This window comes from Sceloporus undulatus, chromosome 3 (assembly GCF_019175285.1).
Source record: "Sceloporus undulatus isolate JIND9_A2432 ecotype Alabama chromosome 3, SceUnd_v1.1, whole genome shotgun sequence".
In the NCBI taxonomy this organism is placed as follows: domain Eukaryota; kingdom Metazoa; phylum Chordata; class Lepidosauria; order Squamata; family Phrynosomatidae; genus Sceloporus; species Sceloporus undulatus.
This window is the reverse complement of record NC_056524.1, coordinates 387,007-398,043: the sequence shown is the minus strand read 5'-3', so window position 1 is coordinate 398,043 and position 11,037 is coordinate 387,007. Positions and strand designations below refer to the sequence as shown.

Below are 11,037 nucleotides of genomic sequence, written 5' to 3'. Positions count from 1 at the left end.
CTGTTTCTGGGAGGAAGGAGGGATAACCAGCTTCAAAACGGAGCTGAAGACCATCCTGTTCAGAGAAGCCTTCCCAGGCATTGCATAACTGTCACTTGCTATTTGATGTTCTTTTGATGCCTGTTTTATTGAATCATTTCCTGTATTGCTATGTCTTTGATATGTATTATCCTACTAGAGAGGCCCCTTTCCCTCCACCACTCTCTTCTCCTTCTGTGTCCCTCTTTCTAGATTGTAAGCCTGAGGGCAGGGAACCGTCCCATTAAAAAGACGGTATGTACAGCGCTGTGTACATTTACAGCGCTTTATAAATAAAGGTTAATAATAATAATAATAATAATAATAATAATAATAATAATAATAATAATATAAAAATATACTGGGAGGAAAGTGGAATGATAATAATAATAATAATAATAATAATAATAATAATAATAATAATAATGTACTGGGAGGAAGTCATGATATAAATCATCATAATCATCATTAATATCTTTCTTTCATCCCAAAATATTATTATTATTATTATTTAGACCGGATTAAATTGGCTCCGAATTATCCGGCGTGTGAGCACTGCAGAAATAATCCACCGCTTTAACTGCTCTGAGCGAATGCTATGGAATCCTGGGATCTGTCCTTTGTTTTGGCACCAGATCTCTCTGACAGAGAAGGCTAAAAGTCTCGCGAAACTACAGTTCCCAGAGTCCCCTAGCATGGAGCCAGGGCAGTTAAAGCGGTGTCGAACTGGATTGTTTCTGGAGTGCGGATGCAGCCCAAAACTATTCCGGAGCCACAATGTGCATTTTATCCATTGCCCGGACCCTTCAAATCCTGTTCCTCCAGAAGCTGTTTAGACGGAACCGGAATCAATCCGGTGCTGGGTTCGGATCCTCTCGCGCTCCAAACCCGCTTTCGTTCCTCGGGAAAGGAAGGGAAACTGGGCTTTTGGGAAAACGGAGTTGAGGAACGGGAGCGTCGCCAGTTAATAGTACTGTAATTATTAACTATATATATATATATATATATATATATATAATATGAGTATGTAAAAAACTACTTATTTAATTAGATTACTTAATTGTTATTGTTACTATTTAACACATATTATGTAATTGTTTAATTATTTTATTATTATTTTATTATTATTATTATTTTATAATCTGTGCGATGTAGTTTTCCGTAAGAATTTACTCTCTTTGCTCACTATTTTAATCCCGTTGTTCCCTTAAACTTTTAAGCTAAATCTATTGTATTTTAAACTAATTGTATTGTTCTTTTAAGCTTTTAAACTTTTGGGTCCTTTTGTAAAACCGGGAAATAATAACAACAACAATAATAATAATGAGAGAATTAGAAGCCACAAAACGGGGGATACCTTTATTAGCCAACCAAAATGCACAAAATTCTGGGTTTTGTTTCGTGTTGTTTTGTTTTACCTTTTTTTAGTTGGTCTCAGAGGTAAAGTAACGTAAAGTAACGACGTTACCTTCACCCGGAACAACCAAAACGCACTGGGAAAACCCTGTAGTTCGTGCCTTTGGCCTGATCGATGAAGGCGAGTTACTGTTTCGTGGCTTCCTGTTCCTATTATTCCAGGATAACGGCATCCCTTTTTCGGGTGGATTTTGGGTGCTATTGGGTTTGCTGCGGATTAGAAACGGGGTTTAGGCTTCAATTCGGAGGACTGCGAGGCCGAGAGAGTGTGACTTTGCAGAGCGGAGCGAGGCCTTACTCCGGAGCAGACGCCGCCGGATGCAGTGATAAAGTCCCAGGGATCCAAAGCATGGAGCCCTCGAGGTTAAAGCGGTGTCAAACCGGATTAATTCTGCAGTGCGGACGCAGCCATCGCTTTGGGCGAATAGGCAAATGGGGGCAAATGGGGGGCGGGAACTGAAGATTTCCAACATTTGGCTTTCGCTTTTTCACTACTTTCGGCGTTTCCCCTGAAGAAATCCGAGGAAGGAAGGAAGGAAGGAGAGAGAGAAAAGGGAAGGAAGGAAGAAAAGAAGGAAAAGGAAGGAAGGAAGGAAGGAAGGAAGGAAGGAAGGAGAAAGAAAGAAAGAAAGAAAGAAAGATGGAGAGAAAAGGGAAGGAAGAAAAGAAGGAAGAAGGAAGGAAGGAAGGAGAAAGAAAGAGAGAAAGAAAGAGAGAAAGAGAGAGAGAGAGAGAAGGCAAGGCGAGCCATGGCTGCTGAAAGGGGCAAGGAGGACTGGTGGCCCGCTGGGCCTTGGCTCCGATGGAGGACTGCTCTCATGCAAGTGTGATGATGTTTGTGTTTGTGTTTATGTTTACCTCTATTAGGCAGCAGAGAGACCTGGGAATACTCCTGTCATGAAAGGGATCCTGCTTTAATGGAACACTTTCCTGTCTTTGTAATTGTTCTGATTCTAAACTTCTCGATACAGTTTTGCGGAAATAAATGGCGGGGTAATTAATAATAAGAATAACAATAATAATAATAACAATAATAATAGTGGTTCGCGGAGCTGGCGGCCGGTTACTCGGGAGTAAGAAAGGCCTTTTAATAGGTTTTACTTCGGAGTAAAGGCGCGTTCTCTCTCTCTCTCTCTCTCTGGCTGCGTCCGCACTGCAGAGACAACCCACTTTGACGCCGCTTTAACTGCCATGGATCAATGCTATGGAATCCTGGGAGAGTTTTTAGAGCTCCGCTCTGGTGCCGCCACGAACTACAACTCCCAGGATGCCCTAGCATTGAGCCACGCAGCTCAAGCGGTGTCAAAGTGGGTTATCTCTGCAGTGCGGATGCAGCCTGGGCTTCATTTATTCCGTTGTCAATCCGATTTTATAGTGGTTCTCGGGAGGGAGGAGGGTCGGGGGCTGTCGCTTTGTGGATTTATACTTGTATGCGTTTTATTGTTATTGTTTATGTTGTGACCCGTCTTGATCCACCGGAAAAGGCGGGCTAAAATATTTATTGTTGTTGTTGTTGTTGTTATTTTCGACCAATAAATAATCGATGGGTTGGAAGACAAAATGGTGATTTTTTTAGAGGAAGCTTGAAATCAAGGCGATTTCCTTTCCTTTCTCTGCCGCGGGAGAGCCCAGGCCAGGGCCTTTGGGTCATAGCAGCCTGGAGGCGGGTTGGGATCTCTGATTGAATTGTATCTACAGCGCTTTGTCAACAAAGCATAACAACAACAACAACAGCATCGACATTTAAAATCGCAGAACATATATATAGAATAACTATAATATAGAAAAGTCTGAGGCCCCGCTGCTCTTTTTGCCGGAGAGCAATCTGGAAAGAGTTTAAAACCACTCGCCTAACCACCTCCTTGAATCACCGAATCAATTCTTTGATTGATTAATCCGACTAATTAATTTACTAATGAGCTTACAGTTGTGAACCGCTCGGAGGCGGCGTGAAGCGCCATATAAATGAAGCCGCGATTGCGATGGCGAATTAAATCTAACCCCGCGTTAATTAATCCGGGTCTTTTCAGGGGTTCCGGAGAGAGGGTCTGGACCGGACTGACTCCTTCGGCTTCGGGGGCTGCGACCCAGATCCGGTTCCGCTCCGAATCCGTTTTGGGGATCCGCACTGGGGCTTTTCTGGCCCAAATTCCCCCGAATTCCGTGGCTCCGGTTCGGAAGCAGCTGGAAACGGAGCCTCTTTGGGGATGCTGGGATTTGTGGTTTTGTGGGAGATTTAGACCCGAGAGCTAAACCATCTAATCAAGATCAACATAAACCCGGCTTGGAGAGCTCTCTCTTCCAGTTTTAAACTCGCATTTGAGAGTTACTCTCTGTCCGAAGTATTGTAACATAAACACTGCCTAGGAATGTAGCTTCGTGGCGTGGAGTTTATGTCACGGTTGTGTTTTAATTCACTTCAACTGTGTTGAAGAAATACAATTATTACTATCATTATCATAATATATTCTGGGTGCGGAAATAAGGCGGTTTGACGCCGCTTTTATCTGCCGCCCGGCCCCAGAGCCCCGGGGTTCGTACTCCGGTGGGAGGTCTAGTTTCCCCACTGAAGATGCATTACTCCTGCCTTGCCTTATTCTCCGGCTGCTGCATCGTTTCTAAGGGGCCGTCCTCTCCTTGCAGAAATAAGGCGGTTTGACGCCGCTTTAACTGCCATTGACTCTGGGATTTGTAGTTCTTTTGCAACTCAAAAAGATCCTGCAAAACTACCAGAAATCCCAGGATTCCCCGGGAGAGAGGAGGCTGCGCCGCCTTCAAAGCGGCGTCAAACCGCATCATTCCCACGCCTTGCTTCCCTTTGTGTATTTCGAAGCCCCGCGACAGAGAGGTTCGAGTTCGGTCTCCTCTTTACTTTCCGGGTCCAAGGAAAGGACTTCTTCGGCTTCCTTGGTCGGAACCCCGAGTTTGTAGGCTTCGTCCAGGGAGGGATCATGGCGGGGAACGAAGTGGAGCTGAAGCGATTTTGGAGAGGATTCACACAGGACACAACCCAGGCTGGAGATAGGCTTCGCATAGAGACATATGGAGCCATATAGAATAAGGCCACACTGTCTGTCTCTATCCATCCAGGCTTATTCTGTGACTATATGGGCTAAACTAAGCAAAGGCGGTTTTCTTCAGCCAGGCTTTTCAGGGGTAGTAATCCCGGGGTGTTTCTCCCATAGAGAATAACGGGGCTTTAATGTCTTTAAAGCGAGGCTTTTAATTGTCTTCCCCGCCATCTGTCTTCCTCTCAGGGAAGGGTTTCCTCGAGAGGCTCCGCTTCGGGACCCGAACAACTTCCCTTCGCTCCGGAGCCTCTCCGCTTCCGAGGGAGGGGTTGCCCCGCGGTTTTGAAGGGCAGAGAGAAAGCATGGCAAGAAAGACCAAGCAAGATCAAGTCTTAGACGTACAGAGATCTATCTCTCTATCTATAGATATATCTGTAGCTAGATAGATATATGCGCCGCCTCTCTCTCTCTCGTTTTCTGCATGTAAATCCATGGCAGGTATATATGGGATGTATATATATATATATATATGCGCTAAATTAAGGTTAGCACATATATATTTAGCTTCCGCTACATATGCATATCCATACATACATACATAGATATGTACGCTAACCCAATAACACACACACCTAATTATTGCTAATTGCTAATTAGCTTACTTGCTGTTCACCGCTATGATCTTTGGAATAGCGGTATATAAAAAAACAAAACAAAAACAAAAACAAAACAAACAAACACCTCTATAGATTATAGCCTGCGCAGGTTTTCCCAAACGGGTTTAGCGGATATATATATATTGGCTTAGCGTACATAGATATGTATGTATGTATGTATATGCATATGTAGCGGAAGCTAAATATATATGTGCTAACCTTAATTTAGCGCATATATATATATATACACACACACACATAAATATAGGATGTATACGCGCGTACACACACATATATATATGCCTACAGTGTTTGATATGTGTGTATCTCTATATACATATCTCTAGGCGGGCTCGGGGTTTCGCCTGCATCTCTCTCTCTCGAGATGTACGTCGATGGCAATGGTAATGTCTCATCTCTAGCTATAATAGATAGGTCCTGGATCTTTAAACTCGGTTCCTGACACCTCTCTCTCTCTCTCTCTCTCTCTCTCTCTCTCTCTGTGTGTCTTCGGCGGAGTCTTCAGAGACAACTGTCCCGATGTCACCAGCCCCTTCCTCCCCCTTCCTCCCCCCCGGGGTCCCTCAAGGCTCCGAATCGGGCTTCCCTCCTTCTCCGGCCGGGGCTCCAGGGCCTCTCCCTCCCTGGGGTCCCTGGCTGTCTGGCTTACCGGGGGCGGCGTAGGGCCCGGCCTGGGGCTGATGGTGGTGCTGGGGGTGCTGGGGCTGGGGGTGATGGTGGTGGAGCGGGTGGTGCTGCTCCCGGAGGACGACGGAGGGGGCCATGCCGGGGGCCCCTGAGGCCGCCGCTGCTGCTGCTGCTGCTGCTGACGGGGCTCCGGAGGCGGCGGCGGCGGCGGCCACGGCGGCGGCGGCGGCGAAGGAGCCTCGAAGGGGCGAGTACTGGAAGCCGCCTTGGCTGCAGGAGGAGCCGAAGTCCGAGGCGTAGGCCGCCGAGGCCTCCATGGCCGCCATGCAGGAGTCGTACGAGTTCAGGTAGGAGTAGTCCATGGCCGAAGGCACCCGGCGGGAAGCCAGCAGTGGAGCCCTGGACGGCTCTCCCTTCTCCTGCCTGCCTTCCTTCCTTCCTCGCCTTCTGGAGGGAGGGGATCTTCCAGCCCTGACTCCCCTCCCCTCCCCCTCCCTGGCCACGCCCCCTTTCGCCTCCCTCCCCCCCCCTCTCTCTCTCTCCCGGAGGGGATTCGAACTCAGCCCCGGAGTCTCCCGGGAGGGCCTCTTTCTCAATGACTTGGAGGACAGAATTGGGGGCATACTTATCAAATTTGCAGATGGCACCAAATTAGGAGGAGTAGTTAATACTCCGGAGGACAGGATCAAGATCCAAAATGACCTGAATAGACTAGAAAGCTGGGCCAAATCTAACAAAATGAAATTCAACACGGAGAAATGTAAGGTATTGCACTTAGAGTGGAAAAATGAAATGCACAGATATAGGATTATGGGGGAGACCTGGCTGAATGAAACTACGTGTGAAAGGGATCTAGGAGTCCAAGTAGACCACAAGTTGAACATGAGTCAACAGTGCGATGCGGCAGCTAAAAAGGCCAATGCGATTCTAGGCTGCATCAATAGAAGTCTAGTGTCTAGATCAAGGGAACTCTATTCTGCTCTGGTCAGGCCCCACCTGGAATACTGTGTCCAGTTCTGGACACCACAATTCAAAAAGGACATTGAGAAACTGGAGCCATGTGTCCAAAGGAGGGCGACTAAAATGGTGAAGGGTCTGGAAACCATGAAGCCCTATGAGGAAAGGCTCAGGGAGCTGGGGATGTTTAGCCTGGAGAAGAGAAGGCTAAGAGGAGATATTATAGCCCTGTTTAAATACTTGAAGAGATGTCATATTGAGGAGGGAGCAAGCTTGTTTTCTGCTGCTCCAGAGAATATGGAGCAATGGATGCAAGTTCTAGGAAAAGAGATTCCAGCTCAACGTTAGGAGGACCTTCCAGAGAGTAAGGGCTGTTTGACAGTGGAAGACACTCCTTCCTCGGAGTGTAGTGGAGTCTCCTTCCTTGGAAGTCTTTAAGCAGAGGCTGGATGGCCATCTGTCAATGGGGATGCTTTGATCTGGATTTCCTGCATGGCAGAAGAAGGGGGTTGGACTGGATCAGGGCCCTTCTAGGATTCTATGATTCTATGATTCTCCTTTGCCTTCCTGCGGGGCTGCAGGGCCCCGGACTCAGAGGCGCTCCGCCGGTGCAGATAGAGCTAGATACAGATCTTGTTTCCCTCCGAGGCTGAGAGAGTGTGACTCCCTCCTGATGGCTCCCCTCCGGATCCTCTGGATCTGGAAAGACACGAAGAAGCGGGCAGCGAGGGGAACGGGGCCAGGCAGTGGCCTCTTGGGAAGGACTCACAGCCCAAACAGACCTCAGGAACCCCGCTTTTTTTCGGCCAAGAGTCCCCAGAGATGGTTTGGCTACTCCCTTCCTCCCAAACAGAGCCTCCAGCGCCCGGTATTGGTTGGTGACCTCCCCTCCAAGTCATGTCCAGGGCTGGCCCTGCTTAGCTTCCAAGAGCAGGTGGGAATCTGGTGCCTTTAGGGTAGATCGGGGTATTTGCCGCCCCTTAGTGCTGAGCCCATGGATTCCGTAGGGTTTTCTTGGGCAAAGGATCTCTCCAGCACCTGGGACTCCTCCGTGGCCTCCCCTCCAAGTCATGTCCAGGGCTGGCCCTGCTTAGCTTCCAAACTCTGAGCGGACCTGAAGCCTTTGGAGGCGGAGATGCTGAGCCCAGGAGGAGTTCCAGAGGCCGGGGATCTCCTCTCCAAGAAAAGAGAGCAACACAAACCCCACAAACCCCAAAAGAGCGATGCCTTCATGGGGCCAAAGGAAAGGCCCCAAAGGCAGGATGCTCCCTTGGGCCCTTCGTCGCCCTTCCGGAGGAGGTTGGGGTTGGGGTTGGGGTTGTTGTCTGCCTCCGAGTGCCCTCCTCAGGAGACCCTCATTTGTGGATGTCTTTGAAAAAGGATGGCCAGCTGCCCTGAGCCCCACTTTTGGGGGAAGGCAAATGGACACAGCAACAACCACAACAACCACAACAACCAGCTGCCTCGGTGTTTTCCCGGCCAGATCTGTTCAGAGGGGCCTCAGGGTTGCCCATCTGCAGTCGCCCTAAATGCCCACTAGCGCCAGGGCGCCCAAGCTTGCTCCTTCAGATGCTTTTGGACTCCAGCTCCCAGAATCCCCGGCTGTTGGTCAATCTGGCTGGGGCTTCTGGGAGCTGAAGTCCAAAACACCCGGAGGACCGACGTTTGGGAACCTTTGCGCCGTCGAATGACATCTTCCTCTCTGCTCCGCATCCGCGCTGCAGAATTAACCCAGTTTGACGCCGCTTTCCTGCCCGTGGCTCAGTGCTATGGAATCCTGGGAACTGCAGCAAAGCTCTGGTGTCCGCAACAGACTACATTTCCCAGAATCCCCTCAGCGATGAGCCACGGCAGTTAAAGCGGTGCCAAACCGGACTGTTTCTGTCGCGTGGACGCAGCGTCTGCAAGTGAGCCAATTTGGCAGAGAAGGCAGAGGAGCCTTGGGCCAGAAACACCTTCCTCCTTGAAGCCCGCCTTCCTCCTCCCCAAAATGGGACCCGAGGAGGAATCAGAGGAAGGAAGGGAAGACGGAGAAGAAGAAGAAGGAAAAAGAGGAGGAAGAGAGCAATGGGGGCTTTGGAAAGAGAGGAGCAGACCGCTCCCCTTCCATTCCCACATTCACTCCCAGGAGGAGCTCATCCGCATCCTCTTTCTTGTCTAAACCCATCCTTTCCCCCCAAATTGGGAACCAAAGTGTTGTGGTTGTGGTTGTTGTGTGCCTTGCAGCCGTGAGGCGGGTCTCTGTTGGGCTCTTCTTGGCAGGACTTGCTCCTTCCTGGGAGGAGGAGGCTGAGAGAGTGTGCCTGGGCCAAGGGTCTCCCAGAGGGAGTCGGGATCCGAACCCAAGTCTCCAGAGCCAGAGTCCCTCCGTGGCTGAAACCACTGGGCCGGGCTGCCTGGCCCAAAGGCGGCTTATGGTTCCAAACCCAGCAGAGGCCAGCCTCAAACCCAAGGCAGAAGGCAGTTGGTGGGCTGTTGCAATCAAGACATGCTTCCAGGGGGGCTTTCTGGGCCTCAAGGGGGCCAGGAAGAGCTGCCAGCCCCGACTTCTCCCCATCCTCCTGAGATGGCAGCCATCGGGCATTCATTCGGTCTTTTCCTCCGAAAAGACCTTCTTTGGCCCCCCCCCCCCCATTCCCTGGCCCTCTCGGGTTTCTACCTTTGAAGACCAGGGTCCAAGGGGACTTGGCTGAACATCGGCTGAGGACCATCCGAGAACCAGAGCGAAAGGTGGACCCCAGGCACCTTCCTTTGGAAAGGGAGGAATGGAAGAGGAAGAGGAGGAAGGAAGGAAGGAAGGAAGAGGAGGGCTCCCTCCGGGGAAAGGCCTTGGAGGTTCCTTTGGCATATTTGGCACACAGCTCTCTCTGTGTGTAAAGTGGTTGTTGCAAATGCACAGCAGCACCCCAGGAGCAAAAGACCTCTCTCTCAGAGCCCTTCGGGATGAGTGTTTTTGGAGAGAAAGGGGTGCAGAAAGAAGGAGGAGGAGAAGGAGAAGAAGAGGGACAGATGGATGGATAGATGGATGGATGGATGGATGGATGGGGAGAAGAGCAGTCCTCTCTCTGGCCAGGAAGTGGTTAAGGTTCTCCTTACCTTAATTCCTTTAAAAGGCAAATATCTGCCTTTCAATCTGGGCCTAGGCAGCCCCCCCCCCAATTCAATCACCCCCTCCTTCTCCCCAGGACCCCAGGACTCTTTTGTAGCACACAAACACACACAAACACACACACACAGATGCACAAGAGCTCTCTTCCATCTTGGCAGCTGCCAGCCTTTGGGCAGGGAAGCCACGGAGGGCCCTGAGAGCCATTCTCCTATCATTGTGGTCCTATCAGCATCAGGCCCACAGGCCTCCAGGAGGGACCTCTACAGGCTTCGGCCATCAGGCCTTGGATTCTTCGCAAGGATGTGTTTGACATATTGTAAAAGTTTACACATTGTAAGATGTGGGCTGGATAAGGCAACTGTTAGATGGATTTGTAACTGGTTGACCAGCAGAACCCAAAGAATGGTCAGCCATGGCTCCTTTTCATCCTGGAGAGAAGTGACCAGTGGGGTGTCCGGTGGGGCAGGGCTATTCAACATCTTTATGAATGACTTGGAGGACAGAATTGGGAGCAGACTTATCAAATTTGCAGATGATACCAAATTAGGGGGAATAGCTAATACTGCAGAGGACAGGATCAAGATTCAAAATGACCTGAATAGACTAGAAAGCTGGGCCAAAGCTAACAAAATGAAATTCAACAGGGAGAAATGTAAGGTATTGCACTTAGGGCGGAAAAATAAAATGCACAGATATAGGATTATGGGGGAGACCTGGCTGAATGAAACTACGTGTGAAAGGGATCTAGGAGTCCAAGTAGACCACAAGTTGAACATGAGTCAAGAATGCGATGCGGCAGCTAAAAAGGCCAATGCTATTTTAGGCTGCATCAATAGAAGTATAGTGTCTAGATCAAGAGAAGTAATAGTGCCACTCTATTCTGCTCTGGTCAGGCCCCACCTGGAATGATATTGTGTCCAGTTCTGGGCACCACAATTCAAAAAGGACATTGAGAAACTGGAGCCATGTGTCCAGAGGAGGGAGACTAAAATGGTGAAGGGTCTGGAAACCATGAATCCCTATGAGGAAAGACTCAGGGAGCTGGGGGTGTTTAGCCTGGAGAAGAGAAGGCTAAGAGGAGATATTATAGCCCTGTTTAAATACTTGAAGAGATGTCATTTTGAGGAGGGAGCAAGCTTGTTTTCTGCTGCTCCAGAGAATAGGAGATAATGGAGCAATGGATGCAAACTACAGGAAAAGAGATTCCAGCTCAACATTAGGA

At 49.3% G+C, this 11,037-nt stretch overlaps 1 protein-coding gene across 1 annotated transcript in view; it reads right to left on the bottom strand.

Moving 5' to 3' along the window:
- Positions 1 to 6,111, bottom strand: part of PHOX2A (paired like homeobox 2A) — a 24,261-nt gene extending 18,150 nt beyond the window's left edge. The window contains exons 1-2 of the mRNA XM_042459945.1: positions 5,920 to 6,111; positions 5,772 to 5,811 (exon numbers count right to left, since the gene is read on the bottom strand). Of these exons, the coding sequence (XP_042315879.1) occupies positions 5,772 to 5,811; positions 5,920 to 6,111 (232 nt within the window). The remainder of the gene's footprint in view (positions 1 to 5,771; positions 5,812 to 5,919) is intronic.
- Between the last annotated feature and the right edge of the window lie 4,926 nt (positions 6,112 to 11,037).